Source organism: Balaenoptera ricei, chromosome 5 (genome assembly GCF_028023285.1).
Source record: "Balaenoptera ricei isolate mBalRic1 chromosome 5, mBalRic1.hap2, whole genome shotgun sequence".
Taxonomy (NCBI): domain Eukaryota; kingdom Metazoa; phylum Chordata; class Mammalia; order Artiodactyla; family Balaenopteridae; genus Balaenoptera; species Balaenoptera ricei.
In genome coordinates this window covers 67,473,128-67,489,027 of record NC_082643.1, presented here as the reverse complement: position 1 = coordinate 67,489,027, position 15,900 = coordinate 67,473,128, and the positions used below count along the sequence as shown (strand labels likewise).

The 15,900-nt window shown below is 44.7% G+C and overlaps 1 protein-coding gene across 1 annotated transcript; it reads left to right on the top strand.

The window, feature by feature from the left end:
- The first annotated feature begins 12 nt into the window (after positions 1–12).
- SRD5A3 (steroid 5 alpha-reductase 3) lies at positions 13–15,652 on the top strand. Its single transcript, XM_059922960.1, has 5 exons — positions 13–335; positions 7,772–7,914; positions 10,388–10,585; positions 13,977–14,111; positions 14,979–15,652. The coding sequence occupies exons 1-5, from the start codon at positions 115–117 to the stop codon at positions 15,236–15,238; spliced, it is 957 nt and encodes a 318-aa protein (XP_059778943.1). The 5' UTR covers positions 13–114; the 3' UTR covers positions 15,239–15,652.
- The last annotated feature ends 248 nt before the right edge of the window (positions 15,653–15,900 follow it).

Genomic DNA, 15,900 nt, shown 5'->3' with positions numbered 1-15,900 from the left:
TGCGCTGCGTCACCCACGTCCCGCCCGGCGAAGTCCGGCGCGCCGCGCTCGAGTGGCCGTTCCTCCGCCAACGGGTGGCGAGGGCCCGGGGAGTGCGGACGCCGGGCGCCGGCCATGGCTCCCTGGGCGGGGGCCGAACTCTCAGCACTGAATCCGCTGCGTGCCGTGTGGCTCACGCTGGCCGCGGCCTTCCTGCTGACCCTACTGCTGCAGCTCGTGCCGTCCGGCCTGCTTCCGGGCTGCGCGCTCTTCCAGGACCTGATCCGCTATGGAAAAACCAAGGAAGGGGGGCCGTCGCGCCCGGCCGCCTGTCGGGCCTTTGATGTCCCCAAGAGGTAACCTCGCCTGGGCGCGAGTCCTGGCTGCCTAGGCGCGGAGAGCCGGGGGCGCCCCGCTCGAGCAGCCGGCAGGGGGCAGCAGAGGCGGGCGCGGGGCCGCCGGGGCCGGCACGGACCGGCCCAGGAGGCCCAGGCGGGTTCCTCGACGCAGCGCAACGCCTGCCCGCCCGCCGGCTCTGCCCGTGTCCGCTGCGTGGCCCCGGGGGCTGAATGCCGCGAGTGTCCGCCGACACCGAGGGTGCTGAGCCGCGCGCACCTTCGGGGGCGCAGGAACGTGAACTTGTGGCCGCACGTAGCCTTTCCTTCGGGGGAAATGGCAGCGCTTCCCAATTTAGGCCCGGTCACCAGGCGGTAAATTAAAGTTTCCTTTGTCCCCAAATTCTCCTCTTTCCCCTCTCCTGCACTCTAGGGGCTCGTAAGCTAACTTGAGGTCGCCGGAACTCACTAGAAATGAAGGCAGGCCCTCCTTTCGCGCCTTTGTGTCCCCTATTTGTTTCCCAACCCTCAACAGTTAGGATGAAGGGTGAGACGCGGGTCACCCACTGGCGCACACCTCCTTCGGTCGCACTGACGCTCCTAACCCGCATCTCGGCAGGTGCCCCTGGAGAAATGTTGCCCAAGATGGCACATTTTAGGCAGGCCTGATCCCTAAGCCCCATTTGACTTTCAGCAGATTTCATAACGAAGTTCAACGAGAGATTAAATCGTTAGGACTTCAATAGAATTCTTTCAGAAATTGTAAGGCTTGTTATAGTTTCGGTTTTTTGTTTGCTTTTCTTTAAATTCAGAACATTACCGGGAAGAGTCAGCCAAACACTGCTAGACGGTAGGAATATAGCAGTGGCTTTTCTTGGAGATACAGCCTAAGTTGGCGTTTAGGAAGGAATCTGGAGAAATGTGATAGGGTTTCTGATGTATTAAAACACCTTGGTTCTCGCTTAAACCTCGCATAGGCAGTGCCCCAGGTCTGCAGACAAGAAAGGGTCTAAATAAACTTGGCTTCCTACTTTTGACTGTTGGAGAAATATTCATCAGGTATTAACACTGAGAAGCGAGCACTAGGTCATTCTGAGGAAAGGTAACGGGAATGAGGCTCTGGGAAGAAGTAGACGAGTCACACACAGTGATTAAACCTCCTATTTCTTAGAGGCTCTTTGTAAGCTAAAATTTCCGGTCATCCTATTTTTAATCAGGTTTTGAGTGTAGTACTTTTCTATTTCATAGCAGGGACATTGCTAGATTGTCATTTTTTTAATGTTACAAGGTGAAGAAAAAATTCTTTTGAGAGTGTGAGTTCTAACAATTTATTTTCTGAATTTTAAAAAAGGTACTACTGTTGCTGGAGTAGAGGGCACATTTCAAATCATTCCCTGCACTTACCTGTTTCTTTGGCTCCCATACCCTACCTGTTACTACTCCAGTCTGTCGTTATAGTTGACAGCCAAGAAACAGATTTTGTACCTTTCCCTTACTCTTTACTACAAAATTGGTACTCTTTGGGCTCCTTGTAATTTCTACTATATTATGAAATAATTTATAAGTTTTTCTTCTTCCAAAATTCTAGAACAGACCCTCGCATGGTGTTTTGTTTGGTCTTTTTTCTAAATTTAAACTAAAATTTCTTTTCATACTAGAAAAGGTACAGCAAATCCAGGCCAGTCATGAAAGGCAAAAATGTCTAGATGCTATATTTAAATATTTTTCCTTGTTCAGAATTCAGTAGTACTCTTAAAGGTGAAAATAAGCCTGTAAGTTTTACACTTAGAAATAGGCAGCTGTATATCACGTTTCTGCACCCAAAAGCTTAGGTGAATTTGTTTGGGATTATTTTTTCCTAAAGAGGAAAGAATTAAACCTTAATTGAATTCATGGAATGTTTGATTCCATTACCCCTGCCTGGTAGATTTTTTTTTTTTAATTAAGGTGATAATTGCTTTTCTCGTTTTCTTTTGGTTCCTGGAGTTTTGTTTTTTGTTTTTATTTAATTTTTTAAAAAAATTTATTTATTTTATTTATTTATTTTTGGCTGCATTGGGTCTTCATTGCTGCGGGCGGGCTTTCTCTAGTTGCAGCTACTCTTCGTTGAGGTGCGCAGGCTTCTCATTGCGGTGGCTTCTCTTGTTGCGGAGCACGGGCTCTAGGCCTGTAGGCTTCAGTTGTTGTGGCTCGCAGGTTCAGTAGTTGTGGTTTGCAGGCTCTAGAGCACAGGCTCAGTAGTTGTGGCACACGGGCTTAGTTGCTCCGCGGCATGTGGAATCTTCCCGGACCAGGGCTCGAACCCATGTCCCCAGCATTGGAAGGCGGTTTCTTAACCACTGTGCCACCAGGGAAGCCCTTCCTGGAGTTTTGATTTCCCAGAAAGTCTGAATAAATACGTGACCTTGAACGTGAGTCACAGTGCTCTTGACTTGCATAGTGTATATGGAGGTACTTCTGTTTCTAATATTTCAAAATGTTATAGAAACATTGCAATTGAATTGAGCTGTGGAGACAAAGAGAACCATCCAGACTTTCCCTACAAGGGTTCAGGGGTCCTAACCAGCAGTCCAGGGGATCTGTGGATAGAATTTGGGGCAAATTGGATTGGAAAAAATTGCATCTTTATTTCACTAACCTCTAGCCGAAATTCGGCACTTTCTTAATGATGAATGTAATCAACAAACCACAGTAGAATTAGCAATACCTGCAATTTTGTGACAAGTTTTTTTAATGTTATATTAAAAATATTGAGGAGACCTCAAAACATTATTTTCATCGCTATAAGAATACTGTATTATCCTCCACTATACCTTGTTATTTAACACATTAATTAAGAAGCACATATATCACAAATGTTTCTTAGTGGTTGTGTTACCTATATTTCAGCATAATTGGTTTCGTTTATTCCTATGTCTTTTAGGCATGTAGCCTTCACCAGACTGCCAAAGGAGTCCATGGAAGAAAAATGTCAGGAATCCCTGCTCCAGACTGTAAACTCCATATGTTTACATTTGTCTTGTTTGTTGCCATATCCCGGGCTCAATGCCTGATAACGATAAGGTCCTCGATCAATGTTTTGAATGAATCAAAAAAAAAAAAAAAAAAAGGTTTTAGGTTTAATTGGTTTGTTGATTAACTTGACTGCTTTCTCTGAGAGTAACTTTGGATGTGGTACCTTCTCTTTCATTCATTTATTTAACCATTGTTTATAGAGTACTTAGTATTGCCAGGAGCTATTCTAGGTCCTTTGGAGCCTTTGTTTTTGTAAAACGGTAAATATGTAAACAAATCTTGTAAAACAAGCAAAATAATTTCAGATGGTAATAAGTGCTTCAGAGGAAATGCAGCCTGGTTACTTGATGATGAGCAAGCTGGGGTTGCCGATGACAACGCCGGAAAGGACGATCAGAAAGGGGCAGGGCAGGGGCTTCCCTGGTGGCGCAGTGGTTGAGAATCTGCCTGCCAATGCAGGGGACACGGGTTCGAGCCCTGGTCTGGGAAGATCCCACATGCCACGGAGCAACTAGGCCCGTGAGCCACAACTACTGAGCCTGCGCGTCTGGAGCCTGTGCTCCACAACAAGAGAGGCCACGATGGTGAGAGGCCCGCGCACCGCGATGAAGAGTGGTCCCCACTTGCCGCAACTAGAGAAAGCCCTCGCGCAGAAACAAAGACTCAACACAGTCATAAATAAATAAATAAATATAAGCAGTCATTTACATTAAAAAAAAAGAAAGGGGCAGGGCAGGAGATGAGTTCATTTTGGGAGGCCAGGACGGACAGCGGGCCTTACAGACCATAGTGGAGATTAGATTTCATTCTGAGGGTATGGAAAGCAGCTTTAGGATGGGGAAGGGGGCATGGCATTATGGGATTCACGTTTGAGACGATGACTAGCCGTTGTGTGGAGAAGACTGGGTAAGAGGCCGTTAGCGGTGCTCCAGGCAAGAGGTGGTGGTATGGGGTAGAGTGTTAGCATCGCAGCACCTGTTCCTCGTACAGGTGGTGAAGACATTAAAGCACGTGGCACAGGGCCAGGCACCAAGTCAGGACTCAGGAACCACTGGTTTCCTTCCTTAGTTAAACTATAACTCCCCTAACTGGTCCTGAGGTCAGTTCTGGCAATCAGCAAGTAGTGTTAGATCAGATATCTCCTGTCTCAGAACCACCTAGTGGCTTCCAGCTCACTCCCAGGAGGAGCCCAAGACCCTGTACAGTCTTGTCCCCACCACCTCACTGAGATCCTATCGTTTTCCCCCTGTGTGGCTCCAATCCAGTTTTCTGGGTCTCTCTGCTTGTTGTCTGTCCCCTCAGGGCCTTCGCCCTGTAGAGGCCTTTCCTCTACCTGGAAAGCTCTTCCCCCAGATAGCCAGATGGTTTACGCCCTCACTTCCTATAATTCTGCTCAGGTATAACCTTCTCAACGAGGCCTGCCCTATCCACCCTGTTTAAAAGTATAATACTACCATCCCCAGCACTCCTTCGTCTCTTCCCAGCTTTAGTTTTCTTGTTAGCAATTATCACCTACTGACATGCTGTAAATTTTACTTCTGTGTAACTGTAAGTATAAGCTCCATGAGGGCAGGAACTGTTGTCTTTTGTGTTCATTGCTATATCCCCAGAGCCTAGAGCAGTCCCTGGCTTATACTAAGCACCAAAATGTTTGTTAAGTCAGAGCAGTGCTTGCTCGGTGCCCAGCCCTGAGTTACCATAAGGGTCCCCTTATCCCTGCTGCAGGGGCTCACTTCAGTTAAGCAAAGTGCCAAGGGAGGAAAAAGAGGGAGAGCGTCTAGAAGAGAAGGAAGTTGAGTTTTCAGATCTGCTTTTGAGGCTAGAGCTAGGTATTTTCAAAACACAGATATAACCGCAAATAAAGAGTAGGACACGTTTCCTGTAGCAGGAAATCAGGCAAGCAAAACAAGAGAGAGAATGTGCCAAATGTAGGAATAAGAAAAACAATCTGCCTGTGAATCAAAACCCCATGGCACAAGTAGGGCACAGCAAAATGTGGCTTAGCATCTTATATCAAACATTCTTGAGTAATTTGTTTGACTTATGGTTTCGTATAAATTGCTACATGTAACATAGAGGTGGAAAAGCAGGTTCAGGCAAGTCTAGATCACATGAATAGGAGCACAGCCATGTGATTTTAACTTCAGAGTCATCAGGGCTGAGTGTGGAGCCAAACACTGCCACTTACTGCCTGACCTTGGATAAGTAACTTAACCTTCTGAGCCTTAGTTTTCTCATCAGCCGCATGTAAATATAATGCAAACTTGACAGGATTGTTGGGAAGATGAAATGAAATACTCTTTAACTGGTCTCCCCACAACTGGATGATTCTCTTTCCTTACCAGGGGGATTTTTTTTTAACTTAAAAAAGACCAAAATGAATGAGCAATGCTCTCTCTCTTTTTTGTTTTTTGATTTTGATAAAATATACATGACATACCATTTTCCACTTTAACACTTTTTGAGCGTACAGTTCAGTGGCTTTAAGTACATTCACATTGTTGTGCAGCCATCACCACTGTCATCATCTCCAGAACTTTTCCATCAGCCAGAAGGATTTTTAAAACATGAAGTATTACTTCAGGTTGCTGTGTTTGGATGCCTTCCCATCCCACTTAAAAGCCAGTGTCCTTACAGGATCCTGTAGGGTCTGCCCTTCCTTTTCATGCCCTAGCACCCTCCACACACGTGTCCTTTGTCATGCCTCAGGGCCTTTGTGGTGGTGGTTTCCTCTGCCTAGAAAATTCTTTCCTCAGAAATTCACAAAGGTTACTCATTCTAGCCAAGTGTCACTTCCAGAGAGGCCATCCTTGACCGCTCACCCAAAATGGCCTCCCCTCTGCACCCTCTCTGTCCCCTCACCCAGCACGGGGCTAGAAGTCTGCAGGTTCGTTTGCGGACTGTCTGCCAAAAGATAAACTTCAGCACGGCAACCACCTGCTCAGTTTGCTCCCTGCTGCGTCTCCTGCTCCAAGAACATCACCTAGCACGTTCTACGTGCTCAGTAAATTTTTTTTGAAAACATGAAGTAGGTAAAGCGGCTTAAAAGTTGCTCCTCAGAAGCTGGCCCCTCCTCTTTCCATGGGAGCCTGCAGAGCACCTTGCAGCTGCCATTCTGCTCTGCTGGCTCAGACCAGACATGGGCTCAGTTCTAGGAAGTGTGTCTTAGGGAAGACCCTGGGAGGCAACCAAAGGCCGGGGGCCCCGGGGATGGGGACGAGGGGGTAGAATTGACACTCATGCATGAACTTTGCAGGAAACTAAGCTCTTGAGCCTAGAGAAGATCCGAATCCAGAATAACAGGACATCTCAGAGAGGACAGATCTGGTGATAGAATTTGTAGTGGGGAGAATAAGTGGGTTGCTATGGAATGGTCAGCTTAGATTAGTGTTTGTCAGACGGGTTGTGGGCATAGTCTGGGGGACTGTGAGGTCTGGTACATACAAGCATATTCTGAATCAACTGGAAGAGGAGTCCCTGAGTCTATGTGTAATCCTGGTGACTCCAGGCTGTCTTACTGCATCACAGATTAATGAGACAAGAAGGAGGGCTTAATATAGATGTGATGCATTGAAGACCAGGGAAGGCCAGGTGACCTCCAGGCACCCTGCAGAGTCAGAAAGATTTTGCATTGATTTGATTAGAGAAAAATAGTAGAGGTATAGGTAAAGAGACCTCAGAAAAACATGTTAGGCCCTGGTGCCATATTAGGTGATTCCTTTGCAGCAAACCAGCATAACCTTTCACGTTAAATTGACGTTGCTAATTGCTAATTTCAACTTTTATTGGTTTTGTGGTTTTATTTACTTCATTCGTTACTGTGTTGATTGCAAAATATGTATTGTATTTGTATGAGAGCGGTACCCATCAGGAGTTGATAGCTAGTTTTATGAGTTAATATTTGTCATGTTATTATAAAAGTAATTTAGGTCAACACAGTTTAAGAAAACACTGAATCAGTAGACCTTTAAGGTTTCTTGCAACCCTGAGAGCCTGTGATTGTGCAAATCTTGTGTAACAGTTGTATGGCTATTGCAGCAATATCACTCAAGATTTAGAAATCTTCCACAGATTTGGCTAGTGTTAGCACAATCTAGGCTGTCTCTGCCAGGCCCTGGGGCCCCCTATTTTTGAGTTTGAGCCCAATCCTGTTACCTGGAGATAAGAGAGATAGCTAATTAACCCTACATCTAAGTTTAACGAGGTCATTCATGTTGTTGTTAACCTTAGGAAGCCTCTTTTTCTTATTAGTTAACCAGTCCCATCATTTGAAAGGAAATTTCAAAAATCTGAACATCTGTAGGATTCAGGTTCTATTAAAAAAGCAAAACTATACTTGCGGAATGGAGGAAAGAGGATAGAGAAACTAAAAATAGTCTTCCTGTATAAAGGCTTAAAGTGGATCCACTCTGATCATTACCTAACTTGTTTTCCCTTCGCAGGTATTTTTCTCACTTCTATATCATCTCAGTGCTGTGGAATGGCTTCCTGCTTTGGAGCCTTACTCAGTCTCTGTTTGTGGGAGCACCTTTTCCAAACTGGCTTCATCATTTACTCAGAATTCTTGGGGCTACGCAATTCCGAGGTAACAACTCCTCTGGCTAATACCAACCATTGCACCGTGTTCCTGTCTCTCCTGCCTGCGGGGAGGTGTTCTCGGTATTTCATAGCCACTCTCAGCTTCTTGGCGGGGCTGGGAAGTGAAGGGTGGGGCAGAAAGGGTTCTGCGTGGATCACAGCCAGTTGGCCAAGGGGAAGGCCCCAAGTCCTTCACGGAGATCATGGCAGAGCTGAGAGTCAGCTCTTCATCCCTGATTTCCCAGCGAGTGCTGTGCTGAACAGGACTGGCTGTGCTCTCCCTCTGGTATTTTTAGTACTTTAGGATCCCTCAGGTTTGCCTTGAAACATTTATCATATATATAGTTCCAACCACAGTCATGCCTCTGGACTCCAGAAATTTGATAGAAAATTACTTTTTGATCACAGGTTAAAAATGTTTGTTATGCTATGAGGCTTTGGTTATATGAAAAAATTGACTGTAAATAGTTGTTGATCAGATGATTACAAAATAGCATTTAAATTTGCCTCACTGTGCCTTGAATGAAGGATACACAGAACAATTTAAAAGGTAAGGAATTGAAGGTGAAAACCATAAAGTGGCCTCAATTGATGTCAGGCATCAGGAGAGGGGCAGAATTAGAAACAAATTGTTCTGGTGCTATCTCTGTCCTTTGTTCCAGCAGCCAAACCGCTGGCTTCCTAGGAACAGTCCTTTTCTTTGTAACCAGAGGAACTTGTTGCAAAAGATGACAGAAAGAAAAAGCTATGCAGATCCTACTTGGGAGGGGAAGATACCTCGGCGAATTCCGCTTTACCTCTTCATTTGCTTACTGGGAGCTGGCTGGGGTTCTGATATATTTTTTTTTTTTTTAAACATCTTTATTGAAGTATAATTGCCTTACAATGGTGTGTTAGCTTCTGCTTTATAACAAAGTGAATCAGTTATACATATACAATATGTTCCCATTTCTCTTCCCTCTTGCATCTCCCTCCCTCCCACCCTCCCCATCCCACCCCTCTAGGTGGTCACAAAGCACCGAGCTGATCTCCCTGTGCTATGCGGCTGCTTCCCACTAGTTATCTATTTTACATTTGGTAGTGTATATATGTCCATGACACTCTCTTACCCTGTCACATCTCACCCCACCCCCTCCCCATATCCTCAAGTCCATTCTCTAGTAGGTCTGTGTCTTTATTCCCGTCTTGCCACTAGGTTCTTCATGGCCTTTTTTTTTTTTTTTTCTTTTTTTTTTCCTTAGATTCCGTATATATGTGTTAGCATACTGTATTTGTTTTTCTCTTTCTGACTTACTTCACTTTGTATGACAGACTCTAACTCCATCCACCTCATTACAAATACCTCCATTTCATTTCTTTTTATGGCTGAGTAATATTCCATTGTATATATGTGCCACATCTTCTTTATCCATTCATCTGTCGATGGACATTTAGGTTGCTTCCATGTCCTGGCTATTGTAAATAGAGCTGCAATGAACATTTTGGTACATGACTCTTTTTGACCTATGGTTTTCTCAGGTTCTGATATTTGAAGGGTGGCTGTGAGGAGTTGTATTTGGTTGTTTGTTTTATCCTATTTCTGAAGGGTTAGAACTAGGTTTCACTATATTTAAAAGAGAAAGGCAGGCAAAGCCGATCTGTGTGATGGAAGTCTCCATAGAGCGTACCCGTGGGAGGGTGCGGGGAGGGGCAGTGCCGGGAGGGGGCACGAGGTGCTGGTTGTGCTCTGTCTCTTGATCTAGGGGCTGGTCGTACGGGTGGGATGGGCTGGTGTACTTTGCAAAAATTCATTAGGCTGTGTCCTTATTGTGTTTTTATGATGTGTGTGATAACATTTTAAAAATACATCTAGATTTTATGTCATTTTACAAACCAGCATTTCTTCTGACTTCTCTTGAGGCAGAGGGGTGAGAGGCAGATAGGAAGATCGATCTCAAGGCTCACAGTCCCCCAAAAGTATCATTTCTTTTTTTTTTTTAATACGGAAAGAAATGCATAACTCTTCCTGTCTCTGTTCCTATCCCCCTTTCTGCTTCTGTATATGCCTGTGTCTCTTCTCCCCCCCTGACCTCAGGGATCCCAGCAGGAGTCCTTGCTCAGAGGTCATCCAGGAACTCTTCCTGACTATCTTCAAATGGGGATTAGTGCCAGGGACCAGAGACCATGGAGTCTGGGTTCTGAGAGCACGGATCCCTTCACAGCCACGTAACCCAGAAGGCTTTCACATCACAGAGTAGAGTCAGCAGACCTGAGTCTGTCTCAGCTCTGTCACTAGCTTACTGTGTAACTTTGAGCCAAATGCCTTGACTTCACTTGGCTCACTCCCTCACTGCCCAAAAAAAGGAGGTGTTGGACTGGATGATATCTAGGGCCCTTCCCTAGCTCTGATCTTGTTTAATACCCTGTTTAACAGCAGGGAAAATCATAGCTTTGGATTAGTCCTGGAGAGAGACCTGAGTATGTTCCGTTCTGAATTGTAGGGGATGAGCTTGTGCTGTCTGCGTTCTTAGCGCTAGTGTTTCTGTGGCTGCACAGCCTACGAAGACTCTTCGAGTGCTTCTATGTCAGTGTCTTCTCCAGTGCCGTGATTCACGTCGTGCAGTACGGTTTTGGACTTGTCTACTATGTCCTTGTTGGCCTGACTGTGTTGAGCCAAGTGCCAATGGACGGCAGGAATGGTGAGTGGTTGCTGGGGTCTGTCAGCTGAGTCACTGGGTATACGAGGGACTCTGGGTGAAGCATCCCACCAAGCATTATGGAAGTTAGAAAGTAGGAGACCCGCCCAGTTCACTTTGCATTTGAGGAGTTTGGGCTCTAATTGTAGCTTTAAAAAGTCAACATGCCCACGGGTGCCTAGCAGATACACATCACATTAACCATAACTGCTAAAACCTGAGAGACACCAACGTAAGCAGCAGTGCCTTCAGTAAAGAGAATAAAGTGCAAAGTCTTCAGGAGGCCTGGTTTAGGGATGAAGAAGTGGGAGGTGGGGTTTCCATCAGTGGGACTGAAGTCAGTGAACTTCTGTGGAGTTAGTCTGGAAAGAAAGAGGCAGTGTGGTCAAGAGTAGAACAGGAAGCAGGGGAACACACTGGAACAGGAGAAAGGGTCAGCAAGCCAAGCTGCCTCACCAAGGCCTCATCATCCAGGGGTGGAGGGGTGAGGGGTGAGGGTGGGGAAGGGAAGGTTGTGCAGGGTGAAATCATGGACTACCAGAGGAGGAAAGGGTGGCCTGAAGCTCCTGGTGAATAGTTGGGATTGGAAGGGGAGGTAGGGAGCCATTTTGTTGCCATTTCGTTCTTGTGATTGTTCCCGTTGTGACAAAGCTTTTTTCAAGTGAGGCAGCCTGAGCGGAGAGGACAAAAGACTACTGTGGTAAATCAAAATTGTGTCTTAACACTTCTGAGCTCTCACTAGCCAGGAAGAGGGAAGCAAAATCATGACTTTGTTTATGAGGAGGAAATGAAATGTGATTTGGGGGATGGGGGAGAGGGAGGATTGGATATCTGACATATCTGACCATCGTTTTTGTAAAAACAGTGCATGCTTATCATAAAGAATTCAAGTCATTTTGAGTGATGGAAATGAGTCTTTTAGTGCTGAGCTTAACTTCATCTCGCACCCTTGGTATCCGTCAGCCCACACGCTCTAGGGGAGGTCCTTCACAGCTGTTTTCTCTAAGCCCAAGTCTCCCTCTTTCCTAAAGCTGCCCTATGCCTCCTTGTAAATTGAGCCCAAGGTCTGGGTATTTCCAGTACTCAGTGAGTGAGCTCTCTCCTCAGGTTTGATTTCAGTGTCAAGTGCCCCTTGATTGGCCTCTCCCTCTGTTGCTGTAGGACAAGCCGTGGCCTCCATGGCGCAAGGAACGATTTTGAAGTATGACTTACTGACGCTCCTTCTCAATTCCTGAGCTGTTTATTGGCTCCAGCCACTCAGTTAGCATCTCTCCATCTAATTTCCCTGAACGTAAGTCAGTTTTTCCTCCCTGAGCTTTCGGCTGTGGCATCCTTGTGCATCCCATGTCACAGTTTGAGCCGTCATTCCTGGAGAACAGTCCGAGGTTTTTACCCAAAGGAGCTTTCCAAAGCACTTTGGTAACCCACTAGCTTGCAGTCTGTTAGCATTACGTATCTCTCCTGGAGTTTCCTCTGCTGGCTGGACCCCAACTTCCACCTTCCCTCCTGTATAAGAAGTCAAGGACAGGCTGCTGAGACACCCACAAAATAGCTTTTAGACACTCCTTGCTGAAGTTTTCTGAAACTTGTGTTTCACCTACCTGTCCTTCAAGAGGTCATCTGGGACAGTATGGGGAAGACTGGTTTCAGGAATTCATTGGAAGAGAACACGCTGGGGTATTTGCCAGCTGCAGAGTCTGATAGAAATGACAGGGGCTTGGGCGTCAGATGGGCCTGAGTCTGAATTCTGGCTTATTAACTTCTCAGAGCCTCAGAACCTTCATCTGGAATTAGGGACATATACTGATTTCAGAGGGTTCTTGTGAAAGTGGAAAGAAAGTGTATCTGTAAACTACCCAGATCTTCACATCTCCTTGCCTTCAGAGTCTAGAGGGTCCGCCCCAGTCACTCTCCATTACATTGTTCTGTTGTTTTTTCTTCAGAGTACCATCTGTACCTTAAATTATCTTGGTTATTGATTTTTTTTACGTGTTTCATCTCTTGCTACTAGAGTGTGAGTTCATGAGGACTGGGATCTGACCTGACTTACCCACTGCTTTATCCCTTGTGAGAGATGCCACGCTCAGTAGACACTCAATAAGGAACGAATGAATAAATGAATAATTAAATACTACACAGATTAGACCCTCAGTAAATAGCCTTCCTCCTGCCTCCCCTTTCCTGTATCATAACTTACTCTTAAAATTTTTTTTTCTCTCATAGGTAATTTCTCTGCCTTTAGAGTAGGTGACTTGGCTGTAACGTGAACTCTCAGACACTTGCTTCAACTTTTAATCCTGTGGTGACTTGCTCTTATAGCCCTCTGATTTAAAACTACTTTTCATATTCTGTTTATTTTTAACTTATAAAAATATAACTATTTAGTTAAATGGCTAAACTTAGTCAACATTAAGAGATTGTGGTAGATTGTTTAGAGAAAGCAAGTTTTTAAAAGAAATTAACACAATTCGATTTTGGTGGACTGTCATTAGCTGTCATCAGCTGAGTCCTGCCTCCAAGTACCCATATGGAATAGCTTGATCCTTGGTTCTCCTACCTGAACCAGCTTTGTAGGGGCTCCCTCTTGGCTGCAGAGCCTCCGGCTCTTCCCCGTTGTCAATGGACAGCTTTGTTTTTTCAGTCAAATCCCTGACTAGCCTCACTGCTTCCTGCTGAACATAGGGAAGTCCTTAATTTGTTTTTCTAATGCCAGTCCTTAGAAAACCTGCATTCTTCCCGTCTTCTTGGTAGCTGGAGAAGAAAGAAGATGAAACTTTTGAGTGTTTCTACTCCTGAAACGAAATCTCTCTGACTAGGTTCTCTCTAATGAGAAAGGGATGCTGTTTTGGTCTTTATCTTGCAGTTTCCATTTCTCGGCTCTTTGAGAAGTTCCACTGTTAGCCTTTACTTCCAGTGATTTTCTTCATTGGCCAGAGCCAGTCAAGTCAGCATTAAAGGTTTCCTTAGAAATGGCTCGGGATGAGATCCCTTAGGAAGTGTTTTTCTGACAGCAGACTGTAAGAAAGAGGACATAAAACCAGGCTTTGAAATAAAAATGCGAAGTAGTCTCACCACACGAGAGTACATCACAAGAGTGGGAGACAGAGCTGACCCCTGTGCTTGAAGCACTTGAAGAAGGAGCAAGAAAATGTGTTGATATGGAATTCTCTGCCAGGGGCCCCTGAAGCTGCCCCTGGCTGAGGAGCACACCTCCCTCATCCACAGGGATGGTGTTCTCCCCTCTGTACTTGGGAAATTATAGCAGGATGATTTTCCAGTCGTGAAGAACAGAATAAGTAGGTAATTGTGTTCTACTGATTATATGATTTTTTTAATGCTCTGAGCCTCTGAAATTTTGCAGAGTTGGCTAATAAGATAATTCTTATTTCTGTAGTCTATGTGGTAGGGAAAAATCTCTTGATGCAAGCTCGGTGGTTCCATATCCTCGGAATGATGATGTTCATCTGGTCATCTGTCCATCAGTATAAGTGTCATGTCATTCTCGGCAATCTCAGGAAAAATAAAGCAGGTGAGATATCTTTTAGAACCACTGCATGGGGATTTTAGCCCTCAGAAGTTAGGTGTACATATTCCTTCTCTCTTTTCTTTCCTGCCCTAATTAGTTGACTAATCTATCAAATGCTCATTTTTGACAAGACTCTCTGGGTCTTGATCTTCCCGTCTGTAAAATGAGAGCATTTTACTGAAAGACCTCCCTGGCACCATCTAGCCCTGACATTCTGTGACTCTGTTCTGTGCCCACATTTTGGGGCCTACACTGTATATATGTGTCTAACCAGCATGTGAGCCCTAGTATTACTGTGCCAAGTTAGTATCATTCCAGCTAAAGCAAAGAAAACTTGACTCTTTAGTTAGCTTGTGTTGACTTATCACAGGTACAGTTTTTATTAGACTTTCTGAAATATTAAAAATGGAATAGTACTATTCAGCATTTATCAAGTGCTTACTTTGTGCCGGCCCTGTTCTGAGTGCTTTATATGTAACTTCACAGTACTCGCTTTAGGCGGGTACAGTCTTATCCTCATTTTATAGATGAGGAAAGAGAGGCACAGAGAGGTTAAGCAACTTATCTAAAGTTACACAGCTTGTAAGTGGCAGAGCTAGGATTTGAACTCATGCAGTCTGACTCTGGAGTCTGAGCTCTTAATAGCTTGGAGGATTGTTGGAGAAACTTATTTACAGTTGTTAGTATAACCTCAGCATGTGACTTTTTAATATGTAGTAGAATGACAGTGGAGGTGTGACAGGATGGTGGTTTGTACAGGTCTGTGACACCTTTTTCTAAATGAGTTTTATAAATTATTTGGAGGGTGAAGTGGTAAAACTTTGTTTTGGCAACTTCAAATGTTCAGGGTATCTTCTTTTTCCATTTCAGGAGTGGTCATTCACTGTAACCACCGAATCCCTTTTGGAGACTGGTTTGAATATGTTTCTTCCCCTAACTACTTGGCAGAGCTGATGATCTACATTTCCATGGCTGTCACCTTTGGTTTCCACAACTTAACTTGGTGGCTCGTGGTAACATATGTCTTCTTCAGCCAGGCCCTGTCTGCTTTCCTCAGCCACAAATTCTACAAAAGCAAATTCGTCTCCTACCCGAAGCACAGGAAAGCTTTCCTACCATTTCTATTTTAAGATAATCTCAGTTATGAGGAATGCACACCAGGTGACAGTTTCAATTCCTAAGGACAACGAAGTCTAGAGACCAAAGTACAATTTCTGTAGAACTGTTTGAAACTCTCTGGTCCATTTCTGTTACCTGAAGTCTTCACTGCATGAGCAAAGCAATACCACTCAAGAAAATGAGTCTTGGGACTTCCCTGGCAGTCCAATGGTTAAGGCTCCGCACTTCCACTGCAGGGGGCATGGGTTCGATCCCTGGTTGGGGAACTAAGATCTCACTTGCTGCTCAGCGTGGCAAAATAAATAAAATTTTTTTAAACAGTGGAAGAAATTGAGTCTTCAGAGAAGAAATACTTCTGGCAGACCTGGGAGTGCTATGTCTGCTTTCTGAGATGCTTTATAAAAGCAACCAAGTGCTAAAAAGTAGATGAGACTTGTCCAATCTGCTTCAAAAACAAACTAATCAAGAATATACAAACAACTTCAAACAAACACTTACATACACAATGGAAGAGATAAGGTCATCTGTGGCTTTGTTTTCGCTACAGACAAATTAACTAGACTACACAGTAAGCAATATAGCAGATGCTCAGTAACTGCTTGTTGCATATCAGCCAAAGCTTAATAGCCTTTGAAAATAACAACAATGTATAATTTCACACCAATGGATTCTG

What these genes read in the sequence shown, in the direction of transcription:
- SRD5A3 (XM_059922960.1), top strand. Translation starts at nt 115, where the DNA reads ATGGCTCCCTGGGCGGGGGCCGAACTCTCAGCACTGAATCCGCTGCGT. An exon ending in GCCAATGGACGGCAGGAATG is followed by an intron (nt 10,586 to 13,976) that starts GTGAGTGGTTGC and finishes TTATTTCTGTAG; the next exon opens with TCTATGTGGTAGGGAAAAAT. An exon ending in TCTCAGGAAAAATAAAGCAG is followed by an intron (nt 14,112 to 14,978) that starts GTGAGATATCTT and finishes TTTCCATTTCAG; the next exon opens with GAGTGGTCATTCACTGTAAC.